Source organism: Eucalyptus grandis, chromosome 1 (assembly GCF_016545825.1).
Source record: "Eucalyptus grandis isolate ANBG69807.140 chromosome 1, ASM1654582v1, whole genome shotgun sequence".
Taxonomy (NCBI): domain Eukaryota; kingdom Viridiplantae; phylum Streptophyta; class Magnoliopsida; order Myrtales; family Myrtaceae; genus Eucalyptus; species Eucalyptus grandis.
The window spans coordinates 8,248,836-8,266,395 of NC_052612.1; the positions used below are offsets into that span (position 1 = coordinate 8,248,836).

General features: G+C 41.0%; 1 protein-coding gene across 1 annotated transcript; it reads left to right on the forward strand.

Annotated features, from left to right (window-relative positions):
• The first annotated feature begins 2,350 nt into the window (after positions 1-2,350).
• On the forward strand, positions 2,351-3,126 carry LOC120290479 (major strawberry allergen Fra a 1.06-like). Its single transcript, XM_039306753.1, has 2 exons — positions 2,351-2,524; positions 2,653-3,126. Exons 1-2 carry the CDS (start codon positions 2,371-2,373, stop codon positions 2,943-2,945), a joined length of 447 nt encoding a protein of 148 aa, XP_039162687.1. The 5' UTR covers positions 2,351-2,370; the 3' UTR covers positions 2,946-3,126.
• The last annotated feature ends 14,434 nt before the right edge of the window (positions 3,127-17,560 follow it).

The following is a 17,560-nucleotide window of genomic DNA, read 5'->3' on the forward strand; positions in this document are numbered from 1 at the left end:
TATGGCTAAAATCAAGCACTCATCATTCGGCCGAATAGGAATAGGAGGAAAAGATTCTCTGAACGCGGGCCCCACTTTATTTCTGTCTTTCTGAGGCTTTCTCTAGAGGGTTTGATTTCTCTTGTGCGGCTCCTGCCTATCAAACATGCACATCACGTGCTCTCTCTCTCTCTCTCTCTCAATTATGAGAATTAAAGAGGAAATTGCCAAAAATAAAGGCGCTAAGCTTATAGCACTTGTGTCAATTTATCTGGTGTATGATTCAAGAAATTTACATTGCATATAAATAAATCAAAACGGATTGAATGACTTTTTTTTTTTTTTTTTTTTTTTTTTGAGTCGGTAATTGAATGACTTAATTTAAGTAAAACTATTTATGATTGGATTCAAACCACCCATTTGACGGGCCTAATTACACCAAAGTCCAAAGTGGAGGAGTCCCACGAATAAAACCCATGGTGGGGGAAAATTGCTTCATCGTGCAGCCTAAAGGAATGAGCATTATGCTGGCAAATATTTTAGATATATGAGACGCCATTGGATGCTTTTCAATAAGTCCTAACTTTCACGCGGTCAAATAAATGATAATAGATTCGCACTTTTCTCGACCAACAAACAAATATTTCTCGAAAGACCAAAAAACTTGTCTATGTATATATATTATGAGAATATTCCCATCAAGAAAATTTCTAATTCCAATAAGAAAGTCCTCTAATTTGGTCAAGTCTTGTATATCAGTTCAGACTTGAGACATTAATTTAAGAGATGCATGGTACTTTTTACATCGCTCCTCATTCATCCCCGGTGTCCTTTCATTGTGTCGGGGCTGAGGGTCGTTCGTCTTTGTTGATTTGAAGGAGCCCGGGAATGGCGGTTTTTGCTTTTGTGGAATTTGGGGGCGGTGTCTACAGTTTTTTGTGCGACGTAGGTTGATTGAAAAGTGGGCCCCACTTATTTCTCCTTTTGCGCACTTTCTTGAAAGAGGCGAGCGTGTTTCGTCTTTTTAACTACAGGGGATCGGGGATACTGGTCATGGAATTTAGGGCAGAGCTTTTGTGAGATTGGCCCTTTTTTTTTTTTTAATATTGGTTGATTAATGAAATTTCACGTTTACCGGGAAAATTGACTTGCAAATCATAACATGGGTATTCATTACGGAACTGAACATCAACATGATTATGCAAAAGAACCGAGAAAAGTTGCCTCTGAAGGGGTTCCCAACAAAGTAAAGGATAAGGATAGAGGATTCGCAAATCACCAAATTGGAAATTCTAGGCAGTATTCATTACAAAACCATCAACATGATTAAATATTTTCGTTGCTTCTGTCCTTCCACCACCTTTGTTTTGTGTCGGTTCTTTACTTCTCTACTTTTTCCCATTTTTTCGTTGCTTCTGTCCTTCCACCACTTTTGTTTTGTGTCGGTTCTTTACTTCTCTACTTTTTCCCACTCGTATCACCCCACCCTCAGAAGTTACTGATCTATGGACACACCGATACAAAGTGTTCAGTCTCTACACAGTATTTCGAAGTGATATTTTCTTTTGCATACACGTGCACTAGAAAAGTAACCGTAGTTCTTCCCCTCAACGAGAAACAGTTTTGCGGTTTATTTGCTTTTTGAGTCGAGTATTTTCCAAATGCATTTCCCTATCAAGTTGCTCAGGTTGTTTCCTTTTTCACATTTGCTTTACTTTTTTTCAATTTATTATAATTATTGACTTCACCGTAAAGGTATCAGATTTTATATTAAACTCGCAAGGATCAATCCCAAAGCATTAAAATAGGTCTTCTATCTAATTTAATAACAAGAAATTGCACTGTCATAAGTTTTGGTCGTTACGTGTCGGTTTGAGGATAGCGGCCAACTTGAAAGGAAGTTTAGACTACAAGGGCTGCAAATGGAGGGTTGGCGTGGACACCTTTTTTTGTGCTGATTGATGGACCCACCTCCTGGTACGGAAAGCTTGAAAGAGCTTCCCAAACATCGAAAGGCGCCGGAAAATTGACTGGAACTGAGATTCGAGCATATAAATAACTTCGAGTTCACACTCACTGGATAACACACTCCCCTACCCTCTATCGCCTCTCTCTCTTCCCCTGAGGAATCCCAAATCCAGCCAATATTTTCTCCAATCGAATGCGCCTTTCGATGTTTGGAAAGCTCCGCTTTAGCTTTCTATCAATCAGCATCAAAAAGGTGTCCCCACACCCCCACTATGGCAAATTTAGGTTTTAACTGATGTCGACCGCTACAGGAACGTCTCTCCATCTCTGTCTCCCTGCATATATAAGAAGAACCCAAGATCCCAACTTCAGTAGAACCCTTCCTTCTGATCATTTCAAAAAATTCTATTCGGATAGAGAATCATGGGAGTGTTCAGCTGCAGCACCATGATAGCATCCTCCATCCCGGCAGCCAAGGCGTTTGAGGCCATTGTCAATGCCAACAACCTCATCTCCGGGGTCCTCATGCCAGTCCTCAAGAGCGCTGAGTTCGTCGAGGAGTTCACTTCCATCGAAGGTTAGTAACACAAAGTGGTTGCCGTTAACCTCGCAATGTCTTGAGTCAATAAGATTGCAACACGGTGGTGGCACAGTAAACTGGCAACTCCTGCGAATGTGAGGTCACTGTTTGTTCCTTTTATATAGGCAACCGAGACAGGACAGTGAAGCACAAGGTCGAGGCCCTGGACAATGAGAACTTCACCTACTGCTACTCGATCACTGAGGGCGATGCGCTGGGCACCACCTTCGAGATGATCACCTACGAGGCGAAGATCACCATGTCACCCGAGGGAGGCTCGGTGTGCAAGAACACAATCAAGTACTTCGCCAAGAACGACGTGGACATCACCGAGGAGAAGATCATGGCAGTGAAGGAGAAGGCGTCCGCATTGTCCAGGGCCATCGAGGCTTATCTGGTGGCGAACCCTCATGTCTAGGGTGTCACCTTAATGGTTTTATTTCAGGAAGTTGGTACAGTGTTTTCTTTTTTTTTGGTCTGATGGTGCAGTGGTTTGTGTAGTTTTATTATCCGGAAGTTGGTGCAGTTGTTTTGGGGTTTTTATTTTACTCTTATTTGAGCGATGGTTGTGGATATTGTGAGCGGGGAAGGGCTATATGTCTTCGTGTTATTACCCAGCAAATAAGGCGCTATCGCCAGCCCGGTATGTCACTATGGACTAAAGTTTCATTGGATGTCGTATTTCCATTGTGTCGGCCCGGTCTTCTTCCATTCCTCTGCTTTACAACTCGCTTTCGAGATGCAATCAACGACCCAACGATGATTGACGAGGTATGGAGCAGTGTGGTTTGGCTCCATTTGAGTTTCATGAGATACATATAACTTTACTAATTCAATCAATCAAACCACCAGGAGGAGGAGGGGGAGGAATTATTGTTAAAAAATGTCTCGAGTTTGGGCCCACGAGCAAAATCTACACCTAAATGAATTGAAAGGGAACCCGATTGATAAGAGAAAAGCTCGAAAGTTGAATTTTATTATTTATATTTATTTAGGGCTTAAGGTTTTATAGGGATTTTATAGATGTATGAATGAAAATCCACAATGCATAGACCTCCATCTTGATTTTCAGAGCAGCCTTAGTTAAGGAGATGTATGAGACCTTCCAGACTATTCACATCTTTTATTTCCATAGGACTTCGGCTTCAGGGAACTAATAAAGCCTAATTACCGAACCACCCCTCACCAACATCGACAAGAATCAGGACTTACTTTACTCATTGATGGAAGTTCCAAGTAGCGCCCAAATCACCTAATTTGAAAAATTGTGCATTAATCGCATTGAGTAAAATTAGTGATAATAACTCTTCCTAGGGCCTCTGCCGATCTTTAAAGATGCTAATTTCACGAACAGATCAATACGACATGAGACGGAATCTCAGTGGATTGTGGCGCTGTGCATCTAAGGGCTTGAGATTTTCTACTGTACTATAAGACTGTAAGAAATCATTGAAGCTCAAGCAAGAATTTGCTGAGGAACTGCTCCTGGATAGAAGTCAAGTCGATATATGAAAGGGAAATGGAATAACTTTTGGTATCTGTCTAGGAAGTGCCGCTTTGATTCACATTATCTTATTATATAGAAGTTTTTATTTTATGCACCAGGTCCATGATGATTGGAATAAAATTAAAAAAAAAAATTATTTCTGAACAAAAATCTTGTATAGTTACCGAACTATTTATGAACAAGGTCCATGACTTACCTTTATTCCTTACATCTTGTCCTCTCTAAAGCCCAAACCAGGGATTGACCAGTGGGCAAAAGAATCCCATCTCAAGAGCCGTTTAAATTCATGTTTTCCCTAGAATGCGCTAAAATTTTCTGACAGAGTGGCTTTACCAGTAGACCATGGGAAATAAAAAAAATGTGCCCAAATACACGACTTGGAATGCGCTAAAATTTTGCACCAAGTATTGTAGGTGCACCATGATGATTCCTCCATAACGAGTCCTCAATAGATAAAGAGACTTTTGCAGATATTGAATCACGTAGTTCCTCAATGTTGTGTCCAAACCAGAAATAACAAATGCCAGTCTCTTTAAGAGCCAAAACATACAGGCCTTTGAGATCTTCTTCTCCATTATCGATAAATCTGCTGACAAGATAGACTGCAGGATGCTCCAAGGACAGTGTACAGCTTGCTGAGTGCGTTTTGCTACCATCAACTTACCAAAAAACAATATATCTTTCACCACCAACACAGGAAAGAACATACTTCCCATCATTACTGAAGATCATAGAGCGAACAGCTCCTTACAATTCAGAGAATTCGATGGACTATAAATTAAGAGGAGCATAGGGGATGTATAAAACAGAAAATACAAGACTAATTAGAAAACTAAGACTCACAGGATGGCCAGAAAACTTCTGTATCTTTCTGTGATCTGAGCAACTATATATCATTACTTGTGCAGATGCAGAAGCTAGTACACTTCCATCTGCATAACACCAAGATAGAAGTCTCAGCAAATATTAAAAGCTACAACCTAGCACACTCTCAATTTCATACAGTCATGGAAGACTTACATACTTACATAGTATTTTACACTTTCCTATATAACTTCAGATCCGTTAGTCACTTCATTCTCATTAGATTCACCCTGGTTTCTATTTTGCTCCTCTAATTTCAAACGCTCAGAATGATTTCCGTCTACATGCATTTGGAGAAAGCCCATGTCAACTCTTAAGCTATGCATGCATTATGCATCCAGCTACTGTTACTTCCTTCAACCTCTTGTCCATGCAAGTGACTGTAGACTTGTGGAGACTCAGAAAATGTCTTTGTCTACACTGTTTCACCTGCTTACCATGTTCAGAACATATTCTTGCCACACACTTCTTCTTTCATACAATCTTTTAAAGATAATTGGACAGATGACTACCTTGTTATTCATGTAAAATCCCTTATAACCGATAACCAAACCAATATACATCAACATAATCTCCTAGTCACATTAGAAATACTTTTTCCTTGCCACATCCAGCAGCAAAATCCTAATGCTCCAAATTCTCGTTTCACTAGCACATATCAAGTAAGCACGCATTAGAAATAAAGGCTTGTGCCTAGTCATTTAATCGATTCTAGCCCAAAATTTGTTTTGCATCAGCACGATCCATGAACTTAATTAAGTACGTCAAATGCAGCCTTACCTCACTCAGTATAGGTTACCAACATTTCATTATTTTGCCCTGATCCATAGACAGGTTAACCAAGTTTGGGAGATATGAAGTACAGCTTTGAAATGTAAAACCTGAGCCACACGGACTGACCAAGTTTCTTAAATCAGTTGGCTTGATCTTGACATTAAATAGCTCCCAAGTTTCAACCCTATTTAAAACACAAGCCACCCAGTCTAGCTCGATGTAAAGCTCATGCATCTAGTGGCCAAGTGATTGCTCGAAAGCTTAGATATGGTCATAACACATAGCTTTTCTGGAAAAAAACAGTAATGCAAAACTGTCCCTCAACTTCCATAAGAAATCACAACCCAACCTTTTTCCCCAAATCCAGCCACTTCATGCAGGTGTAATCAATCGAAAGGTGACCCTGTTCGGCCTCATAACCGCATCCGTCGGATCATTTGCCGCAATGTCCACAAACTCCGTCTGAATCTGCCCTTTCAAAGAGTCCCAAATCTAAAAAACAAAGAATCCAAAACAACAAAAGAAAAAAAAAAAAAAAGGTCCCGTTTAATTAAGCGAAGCTACTGTTGCTTACTGAGACGCAATGGGCGAGTAATAAGGCAAAGCGGCATTCATCGGAACAGAGAATGACCGTTAATTCGCGTCCGATTCCAGAATCAGACACCGTAAAAGCCAATACTTTCTTATCGAATCCGAAGAAAACTTGCCACAAACCGAAAGAACCGGGAAGCAGGCGAGGTTAACCTTAATCCGGCCATCGCCGGAGCTGATGGCGAAGAACTCCGACGAGGGGCCGAACGCCGTCAAGAGGTCTCTGATGTTCGGCGAGCCCATAATTGATCATAAGATGAAACCATTGATTACGAGCTTTATATAGCATTGATACTAGTTCATATGATCGAAGATGAAACCATAATTGATCATAAGGTGTTTCAAATTTTAGGATAGATGGAGAGTTAATTAGGAAATTTGGTTGATCAAGGACCCAATTGAAAACTCCCCCATCGGTCGGTCCATCGAGGCAGAGCAGGAGATGAACATTCGCGATCCCTGGAACTCGACAAAGATGAGGGCGATTGGTTTGACGTGAAGCACTCCAGCGGTCCCCAGGCACCAATAGGAGTCAAGTCACGCTTCATCCCTTTGCACAAAGTGTCTAAAATTATTTGCTTTTGGAGTGAGTTCACCTCCTTCGATTCAAGCCAAAATAGGCAAAAACAAGAAAAAGAAAAGAGACCCAAATAAAGGAATTGAAAAATTAAACAGGCCATGGCTTTCGGAGTCTCCCTAGCTCCTCCGCCGGAGCTGTCGCTCCGAGCTCTCGAGATGTTTCATCTGGATCCACATTTGAAGTTCATACCCAACTCGTCCTTCGGCCTGTGCATCATTTTATGGAGGACGAAAAGACGAAATCTCCATAAGGACTGTGTTTTTCTCAAACTATGCCTCTCGTTGGCATGACACAATCATTACATCGCTCACTTTCACGGTCAATTTGTTTTAAGAAAAACTGTTTTCGAGAGATTATATTGCGATTTTCTGGTATTTGAATGATGGAAAATTATCAATCTAAGGAAAACGTTTTCCACGCACTGAAAATAGCAAGTTTAATTGAGGGGAAAACAACTTCCCCTTCTGAAAAGAAGTAAATCACTTTACCTAATCCACCAGAGTGCATTTGTTTCATTGAAACTTCATGATTAAATAAAATTCCCTGGAAATCATTTTCAAGGAAAAAAAGCTAATTTTCATTTATTTGATGGTTCAAGGAAAGAGATAAGGAAAGTGATTTCCTTCTTATCCAAAAGATATGTCATTTTCAAGGAAAAAAGCTAATTTTCATTTGTTTGATGGTTCAAGGAAAGAGATAAGATATATGTCATTTTTCGTAAACTAATTATATTTTCCTTCATCTAAATACCAAAAAGCCGGCTGTATCGATCGCTTGTTATTTCCCATCCGATTCTAAATTTTTCATTGCTCATTTTGAGAAACCGACACCATCACTAGTCTTGCTACCCTTAGAGGAGTTCTAGGTTGAAGTTTTGCCTCAAAGAGCCACTAAATGCCGACTTAGGCACCGCCACGCACCTCCATACCGTGGATTTACCAAGCCCAATACCATGAGTAGTCATTTCAGAAACAAGTCTTCATGGCATTGTCTAACATTGATTTCAAGCTTTAGCTTACTTCTTTGAAGTCACTTTAGTTTGAGGAGATGTTAATGATATTATGATATTGACTTATTCTCCATATTGCTTAAGATTATGCATATATCTTATTTGATTGTGCATATCATTGATTGATTGTACCTAGTATTATATTTTATTTTGTTATTTTAAATAATCATATAATAAAGAACTATATGGGAATTCTACAATTTTATCTTTCGCATTGATTCTTTTCTAAAAGGATATTTGATGGAAGATTAAATCTTGCTACAGTATGTTGCTAAAACCTACTAATGACATCCCCAACACCATGTAGGGTAAGAAAATATTTGTTTTCATCATTGAACATTCATAAATTATCAAACAACTTTCTGCTCCTTATTCAACACTCAAAATATTTCCCGCTTAAAATTCAATGCTCGAAATTTTTAGAATCTATTTTACAATTATAGCAAATTAGCCACAAATATTATTCTGTGTGAAGTGCTAGCTTGCCACCCAACCCAAACACCTGAGCTCCATTAGGCACTCGGTGAGTCAGTTAATGAAGTCACTTATCCTTAAGAGGAAACAATTTAATGAGAAAAATTACTAAAAATTGGACTTGGATAGAGTTGAGTATAAGTCTGGTCGAGTATTGTGAAAAAATTGGTCAATACAGATTTAATAGGTCAATTTGGGTACAACCATACTCAGTTTGACTCAAAGCCCACCTAATCCACCCATAGGATGAGTTTATATTGATAATAGAAGTTAGTTCTCAGATGATGCGAGTTAATATGCTGATATATAGAAGGAAAATGATACAAATAGTTCATAAACTTTAGTTCAATACGAAATATCGTTAGTGGAATTTAATTTGTTCAATGTAGCACCTAAATTATTGGTAAATATTCAATTTAGTCCCTTATATAAAAATATTCAATGTTATACTTTCGTTAATTCAAGTTAATAGAATCTGCTAACGTGGAACCAATTTGGTAAGTTTGAAAAGTTACACACGGATTATCTAAGTAAGATATTCATCTCTAATTATAATATAATATCCCTATCATCAAATAACAAAATACTATACTAGATATTTACTAATAGTTCAAGGACTATATCGTAAAAATTAAAAGTTTATGGACAACACTATGCACTCATTTTCTTATGTTCACATGCGGTGTTCTCCTCTTGGCTTCTAGATCTTGAGGCCACGATTGCTATAGGCACTGGTTTTCACAAAGTTGTCGACCGTCTCCATATGAAACTAGTCAAATCTTTATGCTGAGAAAAACAACTCCTAAGCGAATTTTCAAAGCTTACTCACATTTAGTAGATGAGAATCACTGATGCAACTCTTATTCTCCATCCCATCTCTTCTGTCTCGTGTATTGTGCAAGTCTTGGAATTAATGAATCTTGTGCGAGTCTTGGAATTAATGAATCTTACTTATTGCTTCTAAATATTTTTCAAAAATTGAGATTAACACAATTTGTATTTTATTTAACGTGAAACACTTAAAGACTCTTCTAACATAAAAATGATGATGGAAGGATTTCTTTTTAATATTTTCATTACTATTTAAATTGGTAAAAAAATCAATAGAGCGCGTTTTTGCTTATAATTGTGAAAATGACCTAGGCTACGGGTGAAGCTTCTTTGAGTTTGAACATTCAATAGTTTTGACCTAAAGAAAATACTCAAGTCAAGGAGATTTGAGCTTAATCAACTTATTGAATATTTTTACTTGTTTTGAAAGCATACATTTGAGAACTAAAAACACATAGACGATATTATGATTTAATTTCAGTCTAAGATCACGTTAGAATTTGAGTTTTAGCTAAGTATGAACTTAAATCGAAATTCACATTTTCTTAACTTGGAATTGACAAGTTTGAATGGTTGACCTCAAATTGTGCCCGAATAGTAGATTATTTTTATTCGATTGGACAAGACTCAACCCTACTTTTAATACCTTCTTCTTATAAGTGAAAGATCACATAGATGTTGCCACGATTATTTCACATTTGTTACAAACTGTTTTATTTGAGCTTTAACAACTTGGTCTACTCAAATTTGAAAAGTTCCATATCATCACCATAGCCCTATCAACATGCTAAGAGAAAGTGACGGTCCACCATGCGCGGAGCAAGTGTGCTCCACCGAGCGGGGGGCGCACATAACCTTAACTCTCAAGCAAGAAAAGGACAAGATCTGGATGATGCTTTACCAACGATGGTGAGAAAAGGAGATGGCTACATGCTTACATGGTAACGTTTCTGTTTCTATCAATTTCTGTTTTTCTGTTCCTCGAAACAAAAAAAGAACAGAAATCATTTTGGTAACGCCAACTTATTTTTCTATTCCCTAGAATAGAAAAGTAGTCAGGGAATATATTTGGAATAGAAATAAGAAACAAAAAAAAAAGTAGCTTCTTAATCCTAGGAATAATTTCTAGAAATAAGTCCATTTTTCTTTTCTATTTTTCTTTTGTTCTTCTTCCTTGCTGCAGCAACCGCTAGCCCCCCGCCAACCGTCAATCACCGCCACCGCCACGACCACCGGCCGACAACGATCGCTGTCACCTAACCGTCGACGATCGTCATCATCGTCGCCGCAACCCTTGATCGCCGATGATCATCATTGCCGCCACCCATAGCCCATCTTGGCCACCCTTGTCGGCGAGATGACCGCCAACGACTACCACCATCGGCCGCTCGACCCCCCGCCCGACCGCCGCACGACCCTTGCTCAACTGCTACACGACCGTCGCACGACCGCCGCCTAGCCACCGCCGACCGCCGACCGCCGACCACTACCCCACGACCGCTGCCCATAGCCCTCCGACTGCCCTCTCTCTTCCAGGAGGACTCCGAAGACCCCTCTCTCTCTAAAAAAATCAGCCTACGAGCGAACGAGCAACCTCCCTCGTTCGGGTTTGATTCGCTGCTAGAATGGGGAAAACCCTAGAAATTTCTCTATCGCCTTCGCCTGCACAGGTGCGTTCCGGCGGAATTCATTGCCGTCTCCGGCGTTTCATCTCCATTGCTTTTTTTCTTTTTCTTTTTTCCCCGTTTTCGGTTTGGAAAACGGTTGCGTCCGTGATTCGTTGCTTCACTCAGATCCAACCCATTTCGCGTTTCCGCGGGCCGGATATGAGCGAAGCGACAAATTATGGAATTATAGGTAAAAAACGTGACTTGTAACTCCACAGTGATAGTGGGGGAGTCGACGACTGGAGAAGTGAAGAGTCGGCGACGGTTTGTGTGCAGTGAAGACTAAAGAGTGAAGAATGTTTGGGTTTGGGACTTTGGGTGAGAGGCCAATAATGTGTTTGGATCGAACAATGTTTTGACCCTAACTCGACCCAAAACATGTTTATTTTCTTGTTTCATAATAATTACCTGAACAATTTTAAGACCCGAAACACATACTCAACTTGTTTCTTGTTTGGTTCGTCTTCAGGTCGGTTCGAGTTGGGTCGGGGTTTTGGACACCCCTAGCGATGGGGACACCCTTTTGATGCTGATTGATGGACCCAGATCTTGGTATAGAAAGCTGAAAAGATCTTCCCAAACATCCAAAGGCTCATTCGATTGGAGAAACTCTTCTGGCATTTTATCTCTCTCTCGCTCAGCATCAGTTGCCTCTTTTGGCATTTTATCTCTCTCTCGCTAAGCTTCAATTGCACGTTTTCTTTCTTCGGCATTTTATTTCTGTCTTGCTAAGCTTCAATTGCACGTTTTCTTCTTCCGGCATTTTATGCCGTCAACGGACTTTCAATCTCAGGCTGATTTCGTTCTTTTCTTGTTTCGGGGTTGCCCCATCTTGATGTTTTGATTTCACTTCACTCTTCCGCGTCGTGATCACCCCCTTGTTGGCCGATTTTGCCTTGTTTTGGTTTGCGTGTCGCGGAAATTCAATGGTAGCTTTCCTGCGACTGGGGTAGGAAATTGCATTTTCGTTCCGACTTCTTCAATTGGGTCAGGACCAGATTGGGTTTTGAAGTGGACCTTAGGTCGTGCTGCCACGTGATCCGTGTGCGGGTCGGGTCGGGCAATTTTCAGCCAACGAGACCCATTTGGGATTCGCTTGCTAGAGCCCACTTGGTGTCCAGAATTGCGGATTTGATGATGAGAGCGTCCAGAGGTAGCGATTCTTGTCGCTCTAGCACGTTGAGCTTTGTCGTCTAGATGTATTCGCATGACGGTATGTTTATTGAAGGTTTGGAGGTGTTTAGGAAAATGAGAATGCGTGGATTGACACCTTCGGTCGGTGCGTGTAACCCATTAATGGATTCTTTGCAGCGAAAGGATGAAATCACATTGCTGCGGTGCTTTTACGGGGCCATGATTTGACCGGATGTTTCAAAAGATCGAGTTACATTGTCCTAGTTATTATATCTAGGTATATAGCAGATGATGTCAGGTTTGGAGGTGTTCAGGAAAATAGTTTTTTTCTATTTCTACTCCGGGGAATTTCTAAGTAAAATAACATGTTTGGTAATGATATAAAATTTCTATTCTTGAAATAGAAAAAGAATAAAAATGTGTTTGGTACGATTTATAAATTTTTATATTTATTCGTTTTTTTCTTCTTGCTTATTGATTGCCAACCGTCGCCAGTCGCCGCATGACTGCCGCTGATAGTCATGCATAGTCGGGCGGCATTTGGGCATCGGTTGTACAACGATTGTGCGGCAATTGTGCGGCGGTCGGGTGGCTATCGTGCAATGGTCGGGCGACAGTTGATGGTAGTTGTTGGCCGACGAGGTGGTCAGTGGGCTTTGCAACAATGACAGTCGCCGATAGTCAGGGACTGTGGCGACGACGGTTGGGTGACGGCGGTGATGACGATTGTCAGCGATTGGCCAATGACAGTCAAGTGATGATAGCGACAACGGTTGCTAGTGGTGAGGTAGCGGCTGCCAGCAGTTGGCTGACAATGACCACTAGCGGTTGGAGGTGGCCAACGGTTGGCAAGGGGGCCAGCAATGGCTACAGGAAGGAAGAACAAAAGAAAAATAGAAAATAAAAAAATAGACTTATTTCTAGAAATTGTTTTCGAGAACAATAAGCTACTTTTTTTTTCTTGTTTATGTTCCAAATCTTCAATTGCACGTTTTCTTTCTTCTGGCATTTTATCTCTGTCTCACTAAGCTTCAATTGCACGTTTTCTTCTTTTGGCATTTTATGCCGTCAACCGACTTTCAATCTCAGGCTGATTTCGTTCTTTTCTTGTTTCCGGGTTGCCCCATCTCGATGTTTTTCTCCTTATCCCATAGCACTTTATGTTGTGTATGAGTAAGTTTAAGCTGGAGAACAAAATCAAAGTCGATTTCACTTCGCTCTTTTGTGTCGTGATCATCGCCTTGTTGGTTGATTTTGCCTTGTTTTGGTTTGCGTGTCGCTAAAATTCGATGGCGGCTTTCTTGCAACTGGGATAGGAAATCGCGTTTTCATTCCGATTTCTTCAACCGGGTCAGGACCAGATTAGGTTTGGAAGTGGACCTCAAGTCATGCTGCCACGTGATCCATGTGCGGGTCAGGTCAGGCGATTTTCAGCCGGCGAGACTGATGTGGACATCAAGCCATATCGAGGAGGAGGTGCTAGGGACCCATTGTCTATTCCTACTGGTTCGATTACTCGAGTGCGGGCCAAGCAATTCAGGCAAGCTGTTGGCGTTATGATTCGTGATCTTCGACGTGGAGATGACCTTGGATCAAATTTTGAAGAATCTTGGAAATCTTGGCGCAATTTAATTATCTGGTCACCAAATAATTGACCAAGTCAATATATATATATATATATATATATATATATATATATATATTCTTGTTTAGGAATATTCTAGAATATGACGCATTAGATTTTTAGGGTTTGTGTGGTGGCTAGAAAGCCTATATAAAGGATTTGCCAAATTTCTTTAGGAACATATATATTTTATTTTTGAGGAAAAGAATTGAGAGGTTCTCTTTTACTAAGTGTGAAGGGCTTTGATCAATGAATATTTTGTGAAACAAACAAAGCTTATGAACAAATAAAATTATTCCGTAGATTATTCAGATTATGACATGCCCCTTGTTCCTAATATAAAAATGTCTATATGATGATAGAACAAACCGTTGGACAATAATATTGGGAAGAACCGGGCAACGATTTACTAATAACGAAACACAATTCAGCATCAATTTCTCCTCTAAAACTAAACCAACCGAAATCAACTCAACCCCAGCAACCGTCAAGAATATGTAATACTGAAATGACAATAAGACAAAGCCACAACGACACTAAGGTTTTAACATGGAAACCAATACGGAAAAAAACACATACCCTCCTCACTAACAGTAATAGGATACACAAAACATTATTTTCTAATCACACTTTAGAGACTCAATATCAATAATATAACCATATTTCCTCACTCCAAAGATAGATTAACATAAACGGAGCAAGAAAACCCTAATCGGTTGGAGAATCTGGAGGGGGTTCTTATCGAACGAAATCAATCAATTTGTAGTCCTTGGTTTTACGAAACAACATTCAAATTTGAGCAAATTCCGTCAGCATCTTGCGTTCGAATCGGGACCGAAAAGATTGTGCCCTTTCTTTCGGAACGCTAAGAAAGAAGAGCCTAGGACACAGACAACAATTACCAACTCACTAAGTTCCAAAAAGCATAGACGAGCAAAATGCCTTGCGAATTAACCTAAGAGCAACAGAAACATGCGGAAATCACATGGTATGTTACGCGAGAAATCGTTCGTGAACAGCTGTAGGCTTGTCGATCGTCGTTTCAATAAAGCGAGTGTAGAGCCAAAAAAAGGGGAAGGACGACACAATTGGCTATGACATTGAATGACAATTTATTGCTGGCTGACTATGTGAGTATATCACGTGGCCCATCCATCATGGCTCAAATTCATGAAAACAAACTAATAAGAAAAAAAAAAAAAAAAAGACCCAAAACGACTCCACCGGGACCACCACCATCCTCTCAGAAATCCAACCAAAAAAAAAATGGCAATCATCCCATGCAAAACAAGCATGGCATTTGCCACACGCTACTAAAAATTAACCACACACAGACTCACTAGTCTCAGGGTTAGCCTGGAGGCAAGCCTCGATGGCCCTGAACACAATGAATGCCTTCTCTCTCACGGCCTTTATCTTCTCGTCTGTGATGTTTATGTTGCCCCTGGCAAAGTATTTGCTGGCGTTTTTACACACAGAGCCTCCCTCCGGTGATGTGGTGATTTTCACCTTGTAGCTGTTTGATGGTTTTATTATTGTAATGGGCCTAAGTTGGCCCGTCCGCCCATGTTGGGCCTAAAAGCCCGGCCCAGAATATTAGAGCCCATGGATGGAGGGATATGATGAAGGGACACGTTTCCTTTTGGAGGGAACGTATTTAAGGGAGAAAAGAGAGGGAGGAACGTACCTTTTGGCATAACGTACATCCCTCCTCCCTCTTTCCCTCAAAAACGCTCCGAAAGAAAAACAATAAGCAAGTGGCCGACGCTCTCTTCCTTTCAAGGCAAAATTCGCGTCATCGGATTGAATGGGTCCAGTTTCTCTTCCTCATATCAGCGTTAGTGTTTAATCTGTGGCTAACAAGGTACGTTCAATTCTGTGATGTGCCTTAGGATCGGTAATGCATATGTTTTTCCCGGGCTCGTCTTCCGCACTAGTTTAGGGGTTCGATTTAGTGTCGAATCCAATTTTTGGGAATCCGACAAACTCAACATTGGTATCAGAGCCGTAGTTCTTGTTTCCCGATCCTTTTCCATGTTTTCCCCGACCCCTTTCATGTTTATGGATGATTTCTTATTAATTTTCGCGAAATTAATCGGCCGACACCGATCGAGGTGAAAAATCCCGACACCCGAGCACCGTTCATCCATTTTTTCAAGTTTCTGTAAGTCGAAATCGATTTTTGATGGCGTTGGATGGAAGGTCTCGTCGAGACAATCGCGACGAGTGGCGGAACGCCACCAAAGGCCGCCAAACACGCCCCCACACGCAGCTGGAACGAACCGGCGTCTTCGGCGCGTGCAAAGCACGTGCCAATTCGCAAGGGAAGGCGCATGCGTCGCCCGACGCGCGCACGTGCGCCTGCGCGATCGCTGGCGTGTGCGAGGCACGCGCCAGCTGATGTCATTGTGACGTTAGCTGCACGCGTGCCGCACGTGTCGGTCGGTCCGTTCGACCTGGCCTAATCGGCCCGACCGGTTCGTCCGGTCCGACCAGCCAGTCCGGCCCGTCCGACCGGCCCGTTCGGCCCGACGACCGTTGACTGAAACTCAAATTCTAACTTGATCTTAGACTGAAACTAAATCGTAATATTGTCTATGTGTCTCTAGTTCTCAAACTTATGCTTTCAAAACGAGGAAAAAAAATTCAATAAGTTGATTAAGCTCGAATCTCCTTGGCTTAAATATTTTCTTTAGGTCAAAATTACTGAATGTTCAAACTCAAAGAAGCTTCACCCGTAGCCCAGGTCATTTTCACATCGATAAGCAAAAGGCGCTCTATTGATTTTCTTACCAATTTAAATAGTAGTGAAAATATTAAAAACAAATCCTTCCATCATCATTTTTATGTTAGAAGAGCCTTTGAGTGTTTCTCGTTAAATGAAATTCAAATTGTGTTAATCTCAATTTTTTGAAAAATATTTAGAAGCAATAAGTAAGATTCATTAATTCCAAGACTTGCATATCACACGAGACAGAAGGGATGGGATGGAGAATAAGAGTCGGATCAGTGATCCTAATCCACGAAATGCGAGTAAGCTTTGAAAATTCGCTAAGGAGTTGTTTTTTTCCCAGCATAAAGATTTGACTAGTTTCATATGAAGACGGTCGACAGCTTCGTGAAAACCAGTGCCCATAGCAATCATGGCTTTAAAATCTGCAGGACTTTTGCTCGATCTCAACATATCCTTTTCGACCGACTTTATCTCTTGGCGACCGACATTAGATATTACCCTCAACTAATTGACAGAGTTACAGGTCATGTTTTTTTACCTATAATTCCATAAATCTGAGATCCGGAAGCTTTAGATGACCATCTTACCTCAGAGCCATTTGGGAATTTGACATCATCTGCTGTATTCCTAGATTTAATAACTAGGACAATGTAACTCGATCTTTCCAAACATCCGCTCGAATCATGGCCCCGTAAAAGCACTTTGCGCCAATGTGATTTCATCCTTTCGCTGCAAAGAATCCATTCATTAATGGGTTACACGCACCAGGAAGCGTCAATCCACGCATTCTCATTTTCCCGAACACCTCCAAACCTTCAATAAACAGACCGTCATGCGAATACCTCTCGACGACAAAGCTCAACATGCCGAGCAACAAGAATCGCTACCTCTCGGACACCAAGTGGGCTCTAGCAAGCGAATCCCAAATGGATCTCGCCGGCTGAAAATCGCTCGACCCGAACGACCGAGGTCTGCTTCAAAACCCAATCTGGTCCCGACGCGATTGAAGAAACTGGAACGAAAACGCGATTTCCTGCCCCAGTCGCAGGAAACCCGCCATTGAATTTCAGCGACACACAATCCAAAACAAGAAAAAATCGGCCAACAAGGCAATGTCACGACGCGGAAGAGCGAAGTGAAATAGAAACATCGAGATGGGGCAACCCCGAAACAAGAAAAGAACGAAATCAGCTTGAGATTGAAAGTCGGTTGACGGCATAAAATGCCGAAGAAGAAAACGTGCC